Genomic DNA, 17266 nt, shown 5'->3' with positions numbered 1-17266 from the left:
GTTTCCATCATTATCTGATGCATGCATATTGTAATATATAAAGAATGTTGCATTTCAACATAAGTCAAGCCTGTCAACTGCTCAGTTAATTCCAAATCCCACCGCATTTTGCTAACTCGTCTTCTGCATTCCAATAGGCCAGAGTAGTGGTGGAATCATCATGACATGAATTGAACAGACAGGACTGATTCGTATTTTGTACTGTTACTAGACATCCTACAGCGAGATATACAGACTGAAAAGTCATGGAACAGGAGGTAAATGTAAAGACTGGTCATGTGAAATTGAGAGAAAGATAGAATTTGGAAACAAAGATGCCTCTTCTTCGTTTCATGGTACATGCAGGAAGTGTAACTAATAGATTCATCACTATGCTCGAAAGCTAGTGGTGGAAAGGTTTACAAGCACATCGAGAGGAACTTATGTTACAAAACCTTGGCAACATTTTCTTTTTAGCAACTGGAGCCCTATGTAGATATTTAAGGTTTTAGCAAAGATTTATAACTCGGGTTGTGGATGAGGTTGTTGACTTGCTCGCCAAGCTGGTTTGTTTTCGTTCAGACGTTTCATCACCATGCTAGGTAATATCATCAGTGAGGCTTCCAATGAAGCGATGTTGTTCTACTCCACTTGGAATTTATACTGTCTGGTCCGTTATGGTGAATAGAATCATTTCCAGTTTTCTTCTGTATGGGTTTGTATATGGGGTCCAATTCTTTACATGTTTGTTGATTGCATTATGGGTTGAGAACCATACCTCTAGGAATTCCCGTGCATGTTTATGTTTGGCTTGGACTGCGAAGTTACGTTGTCCCAGTTAAACTGATGATCTTTATTGTCTGAGTGTACTGATATTAAGGAAAATTCGTCGTGTCAATTACTGCTAGCTAACGTTCGTGGATTCTTTTGGCTAGGTTCCTTCCTGTCTGTCCAATGTAACGCTTGTGGCAGTCGTTGCATGGTATTTTGTAAACTACGTTGGGTCTGCATGTTGTGAGAATGGGATCTTTAATCCTTGTGAGTGTTTGTTGTAGAGTGGCTATGGGTTTGTGTGCTACTATGATTCCTAGTGGTCTTAGCAGTCTCGTTGTCAGTTCTGATATGTTCTTAATGCCGCAAACATTACATCAGACAGACAGGAAGGAAACTAGCATTCAGAATGCACAAACATCAGTAGCAGTAGGTTAACAGTCAGAGTTTGCATCACTCTGGCTTGAATACAATTCCAAGTCAGGAAATGGAGATTCATTTGTCTTCATGTGAATTATCTGAATGGAAACAAATTCCTGGTTGCACACAGAACACACACCATGAATCTGCCAGAATCAGCCCAGTGAGAGTTTGCTTCCATCTAGAAGGACAATGACAGCAGATACACGTGAAAATAACCACTGCAAATACCCCTCCAAGCTTCTCACCATTCTGAGTTGGAAATACGTCGCTGTTGCTTCAGTGTTGCTGTGTCTAAACCCTGAAACTCCCTGCCTAACGTCATCAAAGCTGTACCTACGTGCAAAGGAGTTCAAGAGTTCAAGAAAGTATTAATCATCACCTCCATCTTTGGGGTAATTAGGAGTGACTTCCATATCCCGGAATCCATTTTTAGAAGTTGCAGTTTCTAATTGGACACCTGCAATCTGTCGGGACAAGTTCAGAAGCAGAGCGGGGGAGTGACATAAAAGTGAAAGGCAATGATGACTGGGAGGCATGAGGCAAGTGTGGAGCTGTTCATGCAAGGCTCAGTGCCAGTGCTAATGGGTCAGACTTTACTGCCCACTGTTTACGCTGACTCATCCATCACTCCTAATCAATTCAGCACAATTACACTGTTCGTCTTGTGAGGTTCCCTCTGTGTGTATTAACGCGGTGAATGTGCCCTGAGAGGGTGGACACATCCCCATTATTCTGTTAGTTTAAACAAGTGGAAAATATCAGTTTTAAACCAAGAGGAGATTGTCTGTTTCTGTGCATTTTCAGAGGCGAATGTTCAGCTGCGAACTGTGCGTATTTGCAAATTCGAGGTTGATTGAAATTCTCACTGAGCAACATTCGGAAAGAAAACAGTGAGTTACTGTGATCGCATGGTTAAGGAAATGAACACATGAATGGGAAAGGTGGGCTGCTGCGTGTCCCTGTGCCTTAGTTGGTAAAAAAAAATAAGTGCATGTAAGCTAGCAGATCCTGGATTCAACTCCCAGTGATGCCTCTGCGTCACATTATCAGTTCCATGTTTATTCTTCTCTCAAATACAATGTTGTCGATCCAATCTAGTGAGATCAAGGGAAATAACTGTCCAGGGCTTCCTGTGCTTGGCGTAAGCATGTTCATATTCCGTGCTTCCTCTCTTGTTGCCTGGGTTTGCCCCCATCAGAAAATAACTGTAACAATTAACAGTTGTAAGCTAATCAGAGACAGAGATTTTGATAAATATGCTGATTCGACAAATAAAGCTGATAGCTTCGCCCAGCATTACAAAAAGAAATGCATTACACACGTGGTTCTGACAAACGGTGCCTGGATCTGAAAGGTTAACTTTGTTTTTCTCCACACATGCTGCCAGGCCTGCTGAGTTTCTGTATCAATTCCTGTTTTGTGTTATAATTCAAGCATCTGCACTTCTTTGTTTTATGTTAACATGAATAACGTTCGGGGAAATATATGTTACCTGCCAGCTCCACAGCTTCTTTCCTGCTCCTGAAAATCAGTCAGAAATGTTGTCATCACGATAAATGGGCAGAATAGAACTTTCATTCCCTGACCAGGAATCGCACCTGGGCCGTGGTGGTTAACGGGTCTTGAGAGAATGGACCCATGCTTATTATTCCGTCAGTTTCAACAGGTGATAATATCAATTTTAAACCAATGCAAGTGGAGATTGTCATTTTCTGTGCATTTTCAGAGGGGAATGCTCAACTGTGAACTGTGTTTTTTGTAAAATTCGGGTTTGATTGAAATTCTCACTAAGCAACATTGACACAGAATGAAAACAGTGAGTTTGTGTGATCAAGTGGATAAGGAATTGACCGTATGGATTGGGAAGAGCGGCTTGCTGCGTGGTGTGGCTTGGTTGATTAAAGCACCATACCTAGCAAACTGTGTTGAACTCCCAGTAGTGCATGTGCGTTCCTTACTTAATCTTATCTCAAATGTCATGATGTTGACTCAATCTGATAATGTCATAGGAGACAACTGGGCATGATCCATGTGCTTGACCTAAGGTTGTTACTATTCGATACTCCCACTCTTGTCGCCTGAGCTTGTCACATGAGGAAATGGTGTTTCTTGCTGCTTTGTGAACTATAACCATTAACGGTTGAAAGCTATTCAGAGAGAGAGATTTTGATAAATATGCTGATTTGTCCAATAAAGGTGATAATTTTGCATTATGATATAGAAATGCATAACTAACCTGGTTCCGAGGAATGATCCTTTGAAACTTTAACACTGTTTCTCTCCACAGATGATGCCAGTCCTGCCGAGTTCCTCTATCAATTTCCATTTTTGTCTCATATTTCCAGATTCTGCAATTCCTTGTTTTATGTTAACCTGAATGACGTTTGGTTATTTAGCAACACCACAGCTTCTTTTCTGCTCCTGAAGATCAGTCAGGAGTACGGTCATCACCATAAACTTGCAGAATAGAACTCTCATTCCCTGACTGGGAATCAAATGCGGACCGCAGCGGTGAAAGTGCCGAATCCTAACCACTAGACTATTAAGGGGAGGTGCAGCAAGCTCCCGTAACTTTTCGAAATGACACTGCTTTTGACATTTGAATTCCTATCAGTCTGGCTGCAGTTCTGTTTGTCCTTGTCATCGAGCCTACGCAGCGTGCAAAAAGACCCTTCGGCCCATCATGTCAATTCGAGTCCTCAGAAATCCATCTATTCAATCCCAGTTTCCAGCAGTTGACCACAGCCTTGTGTGCTCTGACGTTTCGAGGGCAAATGTCAATGAGATTATCCCCGTAATCAATGAATGGGATTGAAGGTTGAGAGAATAAAACTGCGTTAAAATCCCCTTGAAGAAAGAAGTCATCCTCATGTTAGCCACAGAGGGAGACACACATTCCCTGAGAGTGACAGAGGCCTCAGGATTATACACGCTCCATGTGACTGACGTCCGCTCTCCATCCCTATACACAAGTTTCTCCGACAAAAGGCAGCTTTAGGTGGAACACAAGCAACTTCTCCAGACAATGAAAATCGTTGCCATGAGTGGAATCATGAAATGGGAGGTGAGCTGAAGCAGTCTACCACGCTGCTCATGTGCAACTTCCAATTTCCAAAACCCAGCCTCTTCAGCTCTGGAGAATCTGACAAGAATAGCTTCCACATTGGAAGTAACTGTCAATTTGCAAGTGTAGGAAAGTTGTCAGTTGCACTCGAGCCAGGAAAGATTTGACCCTACAATCTTCGCATCTGAAGTCAGACACGTTACCCATTGCTACGAGTTATATCTTGTTGAACTGTGATGTTAACAGGAACATAAGCAGAAATGGGATTCACAAGGTGAGTAAACAGTAAAGATAATCGCTGTAACTGCTTCACTTCAATGGTCAACACTTTGCAAAGCGGTAAATTTCACTTGCAAAGAAAACACATTTGTCCTCAAGTGTCTGCTTCACTGCCGCCTGGTTCTCTGCTGGAACTTGCCATCGTTTTATTCACACTCACTGCGCAATTTTATGACCACTCCAGTGAAATGTACTTTCATACTTTGAGTCATGGTCTCTTCGAGTCAAGACAGTGAACAAATTCAATGAGACCTCTGGTCATTTCTAGCCAGGGCTCTGGAATCACGTGAGTTTCTTTTTTCATTTGTGTCGTTCTTCAATGCTGCTCAGCGCCTCAAAATAAGCTCCTGTTATCATCAGTCCGTTTTGTACCTTCCTGCAGTACATCTGTTGAACAACATGGATTATCACAACTCCACTTTCTTCACATTGAAACCCAGCACAATAATATGAACTGTTCCAAAGCTTACAGAGGGAAACATTTCTGATGAAGGCGGTTCAAATGTGTAGGAATGAAAGAAGAGCATGTGCAAATCAGGTCGCAAGGGTTACTGTCGGTGTATCTGGTGTTCTAGTAGTTAGGATGCAGAGCTTGCGTTGCCCAGCCCTGGATACAATTCCCAGCCAGGAATTGAAAATTTCTGAATAAAAATGATTTTCTCGTTACACACAGAACGCACACCCTGAATCTGCCAGAATCAGTCCAATGAGAGTTTGCTTCCATCTCGAAGGATAATGACAGCAGGTACACGGGAAAACTACCACGTGCAAGACCCCTCCAAGTATCTCATCATTCTGAGTTCAAAATATACAATTGTTCGTTCAGTTTCGCTATTTCTAAATCCTATAACTCCCTCCCTAATGGCATCATGGCTGTAACTACGTGCCAAGATGCTCAGGAAAGTGACTCATTACTTCCATCTATGGGGTAATTAGGGATGGGCAATGAAATTTCAGACTGAGATTGTGATTTGACAAGAATAACAATTGTTCTTTGACAGTTTTACTTTTCCAAAACAAAGTCTGGGACATTCATTGTGGAGAAACTGAAACAGTCTGATCCCACCCATTGCAAAGACATCCGTGTCACTGGGAACCAGCTCTCCTGAACCGGGGTCATGTGTCTTCGAGCCTTTCCATTTCTTGTCAAGTATCTGATTGCGATGACGCAGAGATTCCATTTGAATTCCCAATCGTTTCAAAGAATTCTAATTATTTCAAAGATAGTGGGATTAAAATCGATTGAGAGATAGTGGGAACTGTCGATGCTGGAGAATCTGAGATAACAAGGTGTAGAGCTGGATGAACATAGCAGGCCAAGCAGCATCAGAGGAGCAGGAAAGCTGACGTTTCGGGTCTGGACCCTTCTTCAGAAATCGGGGAGGGGAAGGGATTCTGAAATAAATAGAGAGAGAGGGGGAGGTGGATGGAAGATGGATAAAGGAACAAATAGGTGGAGAGGAGACAGACAGCTCAAAGAGGCGGGGATGGAGACAGTAAAGGTGAGTGTAGGTGGGGAGTTAGGGTGGGGGTAGATCAGTCCAGGGAAGAAGGACAGGTCAAGGAGGTGGGATGAGGGTGGTAGGTAGGAAGTGGGGGTGGGGCTTGAGGTGGGAGGAGTGGATAGGTGTGAGAAAGGACGGACAGGTTAGGGAGGCAGGGACGAGCTGGGCTGGTTTTGGGATGTGGTCGGGGGAAGGGAGATATTGAAGCTTGTGAAGTCCACATTGATACCATTGGGCTGCAAGGTTCCCAAGCGAAATATGAGGTGTTGTTCCTGCAACCTTCAGGTGGCATTGTTGTGGCACTGGAGCAGGCCCAGGCTGGGCATGTCATCCAAGGAGTGGGAGGGGGATTTGAAGTGGTTCGCAACTGGAAGGTGCAGTCATTTGTCGCAAACTGAGTGTAGGTGTTCCACAAAGCGGTCTCCAAGCCTCCCCTTGGTTTCCCTGATGTAGAGGAGGCCACATCAGGAACAGCGGATACAGTATGCCACATTAGCAGATGTGCAGGTAAACATCTGTTTGATGTGGAAGGTTTTCTTGGGATCTGAGATGGGGGTGAGGGGGCAAGTGTAGGTCAAAACAGGTAATAACACCGAGAGCATCAGAGTCATCGTCCCAGCATCTTAAAGAAGGGAAAGGTGCCTTGACTGGCTCTGTTCAATCAGACAGTTCACCCTTCACTCTCCCCTGAGTCTGGTTCACAAAGCGTTTTGAAAGATTCACGAAGCTGGAGACTGGGTTTTCTCTTTTGTTTCTTTTCCATGTTTCCACCTACTAACAGACAATGTTGACGCTGTTTATAATGTTGAGGGTGGGTAGCGGTGGTGTTAGGCAGTTTGATTGAGCTAGCAGTGAGAAATTTCTACCCTTCATGGGGTCTAGGCCCGAAACGTCAGCCTTCCTGCTCCTATGATGCTGCTTGGCCTGCTGTGTTCATCCAGCTCTACGCCTTGTTATCGCAGGAGTAGGTAATTCGGTATTTCAAGTCTGCTCTACTATACAATATTATCATGCCTGATCAGCGAACTCAGTGCCTTATTCTCGCTTTTGCTCATACTTTTTGACCCCTCAGCCTTCACAACTGCAGCTAACTCTTCTTGAAAACATTCAATGTAATAGCTTCAACTGTTTACTGTGACAGGAAATTCCACCGGCTCACCAATCTCTGGCTGAATAAAATTCTCCTAATCTCACTCTTAATAGCCTACCGCATGCTATTACACGGCGACCTCTGGTTCTGGACACCCCAATCATCACGAACTCTCTTCTGCGATATCCTGTCGACACCTGTCAGAACGATTGACACTTCTCTGAGTTAGCTCCCTCATTTTTTGAAACTCCGGTAAATATAGTCCAAAGCGAACGCGTTTCTGTTCATAAGTCAGTGCTATCACTGGAATGATTGCCTGTAGAAAAGTTGCTGCAGGTTCCAAAGGTCGCCTTCGTGCACGTAATCATTGAATGCAATGGTACGCGGAGAACCCAGAATCCTCCGCGGGGATGAATACGATCTCTCCCCGCTAAGGGGCGGTACTGCGCAAACGCGATATGGCCTCGCCTCCGGAGGTGGACTGTCACTGTGGAGCATGCGCAGTGCGGCTCCCGGAAGGTGAACGGAGCCTCAGTGATAAGAGTCTCGGAAGCTCACAGAGCCTGAGTGAAAGCTGTCTGCACCGGGGGGCAAGCGGCTCGAGCCCGGGGGTGAGGATCACCACGAGCGGCTGATTATTGAAGACTGAAGGTCAGTGAGCTGGAATCCCAAAACCCAATCTCGAACCACAGGCGAATCAGTTTAAAGAGTTGCTTTACATCAGGTTGGCGATTGAATGCGGAAGTTGGTCCCTGGCCTCCTCTGTGGGTCACTTTTTGGTGTTTTATTTTCATCCGGATTGGAGAGCGAAGAGAAGCTGCTGGGTTTAACCCCCAGCGCTGCTGAGACTGACCGATCCAATAACTTCCGATGGGAGGTTGTCACAGGAAGTATTCCTAGATTTGGGGGCTAAACTGAAGGTGCCTGTTCAAAGTTCAGGAATTTGTTTTAGGAAGAGACATTTCGTAAGAACAGGTTTAATTTAATTTACGTCTAATTTTATAACTGGGACATAAGCAAGGATAAAGAGGCCAGCATTCACCGCTGTGCTGCTGTGACAGTTATCCCATAGTGCTGTTCAGCGAGGGATTACAGGATTGTCAAGCACAAACTATAAAGAAACAGCAACATGTGTCCACAGATCCTCACCCCCGGGCTCGAGCCGCTTGCGTGCCTGGGAGGCGAGTTTATAGGTAATGGTTTCCCACACATGCTATCTTAACCTTCTTGGAGGGAGTATCTATCAAAGTCATTCCTGGGATGTAGATGGATGAAACTGTGTCCTTTTGTGGAGGCCCAGGACCGGCAGTGGGTCCCTTCCCTGATGGACATTGGTGAACTAGTCAAGTATTTATGACAATCCAGTAACTTTTCATGGTCACTATTTCTGAGTGTCTTTCACACAAATCGCCAGATTCAATGAACTCCATTTCACAAACTCATGTAACGTCTTAAATAGTTCATTTCTCATACTCACCTTTTCCTGACGTAAATTTGTTTTACAGAGAATCACAAAGACACATTTTTTAGCAAGAACTTCAAACAAACATCCCATCAAGATGTGAGTGAATCAATTCACTGGGACATGAAAGCCATTGGATTTTTAACATTTATCTATTCTGTCTGCGGGAAAAGATTTCCAACATCAGCAAGACACATCCACCCCAAGTAAGTGTTCTTGTGAACTGACTGTTGGCAGGTCTTGAACCAGTTACACAACCTGAATAATATCACACCATTCAAAGTGTGAAACTGTATCCCTGTCCTGTGCATGTGCGAGGAGTCAGCTGATCATTCAATATGGAGAGACATGAAGACGCCTGCACCACAGAGAAACCATGGAAATGTGCGGACTGTGGGAAGGGATTCAAATACCCATACCTGCTGGAAATGCATCGACGCAGTCACACTGGGGAGAGGCCGTACACCTGCTCTGTTTGTGGGAAGGGATGCAATTGGTTATCTGACCTTCTTAAGCATGAACGCATTCACACTGGAGAGAAGCCGTTCATCTGTCCCAATTGTGGGAAGGGATTCAGTGACTCATCTAATCTGCGAAAACACGAACAAATTCACACTGGGGAGAGGCCATTCATCTGCTCTGAGTGTGGGAAGGGGTACATTACATCACCCCACCTGCTGAAACACCAGCGAGTTCACACTGGGGAGAAGCCATTCATTTGCTCTGAGTGTGGGAAGGGATTCAGTGACTCATCCAACCTGCTGACACACCAGCGAGTTCACACTGGGGAGAGGCCATTCATCTGCCCTGAGTGTGGAAAGGGATTCACTACATCACCCCACCTACTGAAACACCAGCGAATTCACACTGGGGAGAGGCCATTCATCTGCTCCAAATGTGGGAAGAGTTTCACTCAGTCGTCTCATTTACTGACACACCAGCAAGTTCACACTGGGGAGAGGCCATTCCCCTGCTTTGAGTGTGGCAAGGCATTCTCCCGATTATCCCGGCTTCAAGCACACCAACTGGTTCACAGTGATGAGGGATCTTCCAAATGTTCACACTGTGAGAAGAGCTTTAAAAGCAGACATGAAGTGTTGACACACCAATGCATTCAACTGGGAAGAGGCCATTCCCCTGCTCTGTGTGTGGGAAATGATTTGTCCATTGAAAAAACCTTCTGAGACACCAACGAATACACACTGGTGAGAAGTTGTTACCTGCTCCCTCTGTGAGAATGGATTTACTCAGTCTTCCCAACTGTTGAGACACCAGTAACTTAACAAGTGACTGCACGGCAGGTATCTGTTGCTGTTGTTCTCAAAATCTTTCCTCACATTACCTCTGCATCTCTTTCCCACAACTTTAATTCTAGCTCCCCTAATCCTTGCACCATTACAGAATGGAAACAATATTTTACTTCTCAACTTCAACTAAACTAAACCTGTCAAAAACTCATGCACTTGAAACATGGTGACTGGGACTAGACTCTAGTTTTGTCCTAAAGAGAGCTTTTTAAAAGGTCAGCAACTTTTTTCTGATTTTCTCCTCGCTATCTCAATTTATAAATTGCGAGGTTCCATTTGTTTTTCTCCCTTCTCTCTCAATGTGTCCTGCCATTTGTATAGTGTCCCTACCTCTCAGCCAGAAGATCCGGTTTCAAGTCCCACCTGCTGTGAAGCTGTGTAATGCGTTTTGATTCTTATTTCTTAATTGGTGATTGTACCAAGTTCATTGGGGTCTGTTTCTGCTGAGGGTAATGAAGGTAATGATTGTTCCATTCCCCTGAAGGACTGGGTGATCGATGTGATGGGGAATTGGTCTATCCCCCTGGAGGACTGGGTGACTGATGTGATAGGAAAGTGATTCAACCCCCTGGAGAACTGGGTGATTGATGCATGGGGAAATTGATCCATCCACCTGAAGGATCAGGGAGCAGATGCAGTGGAACAGGGAAATACACGATGCTTGTGATGTGGCATGTGGAGATCAGCAGATGGTGGCATTGTGTCATGTTAAACACCAGAGGGACAGAGAGGGAGACAGACAGACAGACATTGTGACTCATTGATCACAGTTTGAATGAATGAAATAAAGTGCATCCCATTGCAGACAAAGCTGAGAACAGAGAGGCACAAAACCAGATTCAGAGATGCTCAGACAGACACACACTTGGACAGGCAAACAGCCTATTGCAGACAGAGCTGGTCACGCAGTGTGTCTGACTGCAGACAGAGCTGGTTGCACTGGCACAGATGAACAGAGTCAGAAACATACATATACAAAGAGAGAGACACACACAGAAACACACATGGTCACAGACACAGACTTTCACAAACACATCCATACAGAGATACACATGGGCACATAACGTCCCTCAGTATATCATCAGGGTTGATCTGTTTAATAAACTCTGGTTCATTTGTACAATAAACTCATGCCAATTTGTACAATAAATCTGTGTAATCACTGTTCCTTTGTAAAATGGATTGATTCATTTGAGGAATTCTCAGAAACTCATTAAAAATAAACGTGCTGACTTGTTCATTTCAGTCCCACTTACACCTTGTGTTGATGTGTGTGAAAATCCTGTATTCCCTTGTGGAATAAATTTGTGTCCATTGGTTGCACAAGCCTGTGTTCCATTGTCTAACTGAAGCTGTGTTGTGGCTGGTGCTGTTTTGAAACTGCATCCTTGTTTCCATGTGAATTTTAAATCTGGGGCCAGTGTGTGAGGTGAAGAGGTGGGGGAGGAAAAGGACAGACAGAGCCAGTCTGCACTAAACTGTTGAGCTGATGCTTTCTCTCACATCTCCTCCCTCCCCTGTCTAATCTCACAAAGATGCTTCTTGGAATGCTCCATACTTGGGGGTGGATATGCTCCAGGAAGATGACTGGATTGCTGGGTTTGGGCAGAGAGAAGTCTTCGAATGACAGACCTGAAGGTATCTAAAGTAGACCCTGGCAGCCATAGTTCCTTTTGCCATGTCGACAGAACAGGAGGTGAGTATCAGAGGGTTTTTGTCTGTCTCTGTGTCAGAGATTGTGGGTACTTGGAATCTTGGATTCTTTAACCTCCCCCAACCCTCCCTTGAACCAGTCAGGCTGAAATAAACCCCAAGAGCAGGGTCTGTCCCTCATGGGAGAGAGGGAGTGTGAGAAACTATTGAGAGAGCTGGGACCCACTGGAACAGTGAGTATCCCCTCTTCAGTCTCTCTATGTCTTTCCTTAACTCCTGTCTGTCTGTCTCTCTGACATTTTTGACTTTTCTTGCTCTCTCTCTGTGTGTCTGTCTTTCTCCCTCTCTCTGCCTCTTTTTCAGTCTGTGTGTCTCAGTCTCTCTGTCTTTCTCTCTCTCTTTGGGTCCCTGTGCCCTCTCTTGATCTGTCTCTCTCCTTCTCCCTTCAACTCTGTCTCTTTACTCCTCTCTCTATTTATCTCTATCTGTCTCAATTCTTTTGCACTTTTATTTTTTTCTTTTTTTTTCCCATTTCATGTTTCCCTATCTCTTTCTCCCCGTCTCTTCCAACTGCCAGCCTGTTTTTCTTTGTTTCTTTCTCTTTTGTGTCTGACTTTTACCTCATCTTTCTGCCTTGGTCTCTGTTCATTCCTACTTTTATTCTTCTTTGCCTTCTCTTCCCCCCACGCCCCATTTCTTTTCTTCCCACCTCCCTTTCCCTCGAGCTCTTTATCTCCCCACTGCTATTTTCCCCATCTCTATTTTCTCCCTATTCTTTTCCATTTTTATCACATCTGTTTTTTTAATGCTGTTTCTTTTTCTGCCCTGTTCTTTTATCCTGTTTATAAGCCCCTCCCTTCATTTTGTTCACTGTGTCTTTGTTTTCCACTGTATCTTTTTATTCCCCTGTGTCTTCCCCCCAGCCCATCTCTCTGCAGACCCTTGACGGGTTTTGCAGTCCCTCCATAAATTATCCCCCTGAAAATTCTGCAGTCCTCCAAGTTTTGTGTTCTCATCAAAATTTGCAGACACCCCCCAGTATTGCACCCTCTCTCAAATTTGGTACCTCTCCCAAGTTTGTGTGGCTCTGTCCAATTTTGCGTAGCTCTGTCCAATTTTGCAAACTCCCAAATCTTGCTATTATATACCCACCGAGTTCTGCAGTCCCTGCAATGTTGTGCCCCCTCTCCATTTCTGCAGTCACCCCAAATATTTTGCCTTCCCTCAAAATTTGAATGGCCCTCAAATTTTGAATCCCCTCCATTGTGCACCCCACAAATTTTGCCCTTCCCCAAATATTGTGCAGAACTCACCACATTCTCAAACATCCCCAATTATACAACCACACACCCCTGATTTTAAACACCATTTTTCTGTGGCTTGCCCCAAATTTTGTACACTCGCAAGTTTTGTGGCCCTGCCAAAATTTGCACCTCCAAATATTCCTCCCCCAAGATATTGCACTGACCCATCTGCAGCAAACCCACCAAATTATGCATCCCTCTGCAATGTTCCCCTCTCTGATTTTGGGCCTCACATTTGTGACACTTGTGGCCCATCCTCGAATTAAGGTCCTCCCCACAAATGTAGCATCTGCCCCAATTAGGCAGCTCTGACAATTTTGTGCCCCCCTACAATTTGCAGTCCCCTACAAATATTCTGCAAGCCCTCATGTTCACCCTATTTTCATGCCCCAAATTTTGCACCTCCCCAATTATTGTATCCCCTCAGATTTCACAGCCTCAATAATATTTGCCCCCACACCCCAATTGTTGACCACTCTCAAGTATTGTCCCTTCCTCATTTTTGTACACTCACTTCATGTTTTGAGCCACATTCCATCATTTGCACACGCACCCCATTTTTTGCCCTCTCCAATTACATGCCCCCAAATTTTGGAATTCTGTACCCCAGAGGGATGTGGAAGCTTAGTCATTGAGCATGTGTAAAGTAAAGGTTGAAGTGATGTCAGTGATTGTATTGAATGGTACAGCCAGCTTGATGGGTCAAGTGGCTATACCTTGCTCTAAATACAATGTTTAAGATTTGTTAAGATTATCAGATGATGCTTTGTTTTACAAACCTCCCAGCTTCAAGAAGGGAATCTCCTAAATGTCCATTGATTTCTGTCTGACCCAGCTAGTTCTTAGCTATGAGCTGGTTTATCTCTTCCTGATTACACACTAGAAAACTTCTGAATGCTGTGAGAAAGATCCCTCCTTATTATTCTAAACACAGTGGATACAATCCTAACCGATTCAATCTCCCCTCATACGGCAATTCTGCCATCCCAGGATACAATTTAGTAAACCTTCACTGCACTCCCTTCATAGCATGACCATACCTCCCCCAAATAAGAATACCAAAACTGCACAAAATAGTCCATTTTTATAAATGACCTGGATGAGGGCGTAGAAGGATGGGTTAGTAAATTTGCGGATGACACCAAAGTCGGTGGAGTTGTGGATAGTGCAGAAGGATGTTGCAGGTTACAGAGGGACATAGATAAGCTGCAGAGCTGGGCTGAGAGGTGGCAAATGAAGTTTAATGTGGAAAAGTGTAAGGTGATTCACTTTGGAAGGAGTAACAGGAATACAGAGTACTGGGCTAATGGTAAGATTCTTGGTAGTGTGGATGAGCAGAAAGATCTCGGTGTCCATGTGCATAGATCACTGAAAGTTGCCACCCAGGTTGATAGCGTTATTAAGAAGGCATACAGTATGTTAGGTTTTATTGGTAGAGGAATTGAGTTTCAGAGCCATGAGGTCATGTTGCAGCTGTACAAAACTCTGGTGCGGCCGCACTTGGAGTATTGCGTACAGTTCTGGTCACCGCATTATAGGAAGGATGTGGAAGCATTGGAAAGGGTGCAGAGGAGATTTACCAGGATGTTGCCTGGTATGGAGGGAAGGTCTTATGAGGAAAGGCTGAGGGACTTGAGGCTGTTTTCGTTAGAGAGAAGAAGGTTAAGAGGTGACTTAATAGAGACATACAAGATGATCAGAGGATTAGATAGGGTGGACAGTGGGAGCCTTTTTCCTCGGATGGTGATGGCTAGCACGAGGGGACATAGCTTTAAATTGACGGGTGATAGATATAGGACAGATGTCAGAAGTAGGTTCTTTACTCAGAGAGTAGTAAGGGCATGGAATGCCCTGCCTGCAAAAGTAGTAGGCTCGCCAACTTTAAGGGCATTTAAATGGTCATTGGATAAACGTATGGATGATAATGGAATAGTTTAGGTTAGATGGACTTCAGATTGGTTTCACAGGTCAGCGCAACATCAAGGGCCAAAGGGCCTGTACTGCGCTGTAATGTTCTATGTTCTATGTAGATGTGCCCTCACCAATGCTTTGCATAATTGCAGCAAGACATCCTTGTTCCTGTACTTGAATCCTCTCACTATGAAGGCCAACATACAGTTTGCCTTCTTTACTACATGCTGCATCTGCACACTTACTTTCAGTGGCTGGTGCACAAGGACACCCAAGTCTTGGTGAACATTCCCCTCTCTCAATTTATAGCCATTCAAATAACCTGCCTTTCTAGTTTTGCTACCAAAGTGGATAACCTCATCCACACTACCTGCATCTTCTGTGCATTTGCCCACTCACTTAGACTGTCCAAATAATATTACATGCTCCTCACGGCGCAACCGTCCAGCCAGCTTTGTGTCATCTGCAAATTTTCAATTATTATATTTAGGTCTCTCATCTAAATCATTGACATATATTGTACATAGCTGGGGTCCTCGTACCAATTCCTATAGTTCCCCAGTCATTAATCATTACAAAACATTGATCATTAGTTTTTTTTTTTCCCTGACTGACCATACAGAATAGTAGATATTAGCCTGATGTTCATAACTGACTGTGCAAACATTCAATTAGCAGTTGTGAACCACCAAATTACATAAGCACAGAGGCAGGCCATTCAGCCTATTGTGTCCGTGTGATTCTCTAAATGAGCTTTCTGGCCTTGTGCCATTGTCCAGACTTTTCCTTGTAATCTTGTACATTATTCAATGATAAACAATCATCTGATGCCCTTGATTGAATCTGCCTAAACCACCGTTCCATGCAATATATTCCAGATCAAATTACTAGCTGTGTGAAGTTTCTTTCTCACATCATATTTCCTTCTTTTGCAATTTATGTGAAATGTGCACTCTTATTCTCAATGCTTTTACCAATGTGAACAGTTTCTCACTATCTACTCTGCATCGACCACTCATGACATTTAAAAGAAGTTTTCAATTTTCTCTCAGCCTTCTCCAATCTAACACTATGGCTGAAATTCCTCACTGCTAGAACCATTCATGTGAAGGTGGTTTCTCCAAACCTCTCAGTATTCCCTTTATTCCTTCTCTCCAGCTCAAACTAAATTAAACCCAGAATAGTCTCATGATCCATTGTGGTTGCTGAGTCTCTTCATACTGATGAATTAACTCCATTGAACATTGGGAAGAATTACTGTTTCGAGCCCCTGCTCCAATCTTCATTTAAAAGATGAGCTACTGCCTCCATCCCTCTCTCTTGTAACTCACCAAGATTCACACAGGCTGTTCACAACACAGTGTTGCATTTGATTCGGAGAGGAGCTTCTGATGTCATATCTGTGTCAGTACTTAAGACCGTCTGTCTCCACACCGTCAGCTCATTTGAGTGTGTTCATATCTGTGTAAATGCTGCTGAAACCCTCATTCATTCCTTCCTTACCTCCAGCCTCAGCTACTTCAATGCCGCACTCAACAATTTTCCACATTCTCCCCTCTGTAAACTTGACGTTATCCAAAACTTTGCTGTTGGTAAATTGCAACAATTCTCATTTGTCTGTCATTGCTGTGCTCACTGACCCACACTGGCACCCATTCAAGCGACGCCCAGATTTTAAATTTCTCATCCTTGTCATCAAATTCCTCCTAGCTCTATCTCTGTAATCTCCCTATCCGAGATATGTGGGCTGCTCCAATTTCGGCCTGTTACACATTCTCAGTTTTAGTTGCTCAATTACTGGTGGCCGCACATTAAGTTGCCTCAGCCCCACTGTCAGGAATTCCCTCCCTGCATCTCACTTTCTTTGTTGAAACCTACTTCTTTGCCAAAAGTGTTGGGTCATCTGCCCTGATATTACCTCATGTGGGCTCCATGCAAAAACGTGTTTTACCTCTTTCCTATGAAGTGCACTAGAATTTGTTTTTCATGTTACAGGCAGTATATAATTAGAAGTTGTTGCTGACTGCACTCGTATCCTCTTGCTTGATTTCCCCATACTCTGTCCCTTGATTATTGTTCCCTTGGGTTTGACAGCTGAGGATGAGCGTTGCGCATACGCCCTACACGGCTGTGCCCTCACCAACATGGTAGGCCCGAGCCCCGGGTGGCTTTTAACTCAGAGCCTGTTTTCTGAAGAAACGCTGCAGCTGTTCCTGCTCGGGTTAACTCCGAACCGAAAGCTCCTTATGTAGAGTCCGAGGTCCATATTGAGTGTTTCTGAACCTTCCCATCAAAACAATCCTCCTGCTCAGGGTCACTCACCTGGTATAACAAGATGTAGAGTTGGATGAACACAGCAGGCCAAGCAGCATCAGAGGAGCAGGAAGACTGACGTTTTGGGCCGAGGCCCTTCTTCAGAAATGGGGGAGGGGAAGGGGGTCCTGAAATAAATAGGGAGAGAGGGGGAGGCAGATAGAAGATGGATAGAGGAGAAGATAGGTGGAGAGGAGACAGACAG

At 44.3% G+C, this 17266-nt stretch overlaps 1 protein-coding gene across 1 annotated transcript; it reads left to right on the top strand.

Moving 5' to 3' along the window:
- Positions 1-7625: 7625 nt before the first annotated feature.
- On the top strand, positions 7626-10770 carry LOC109914563 (gastrula zinc finger protein XlCGF7.1-like). The gene is made up of 2 exons (XM_048599073.1): positions 7626-7762; positions 8617-10770. The coding sequence occupies exon 2, from the start codon at positions 8912-8914 to the stop codon at positions 9755-9757; it is 846 nt and encodes a 281-aa protein (XP_048455030.1). The 5' UTR covers positions 7626-7762; positions 8617-8911; the 3' UTR covers positions 9758-10770.
- The last annotated feature ends 6496 nt before the right edge of the window (positions 10771-17266 follow it).

This window comes from Rhincodon typus, chromosome 7, assembly GCF_021869965.1.
Source record: "Rhincodon typus isolate 14 chromosome 7, sRhiTyp1.1, whole genome shotgun sequence".
NCBI classification, from domain to species: Eukaryota; Metazoa; Chordata; class Chondrichthyes; order Orectolobiformes; family Rhincodontidae; genus Rhincodon; species Rhincodon typus.
Note: the sequence above shows the minus strand (reverse complement) of the source record. Positions and strands in the feature narration are given on the sequence as shown.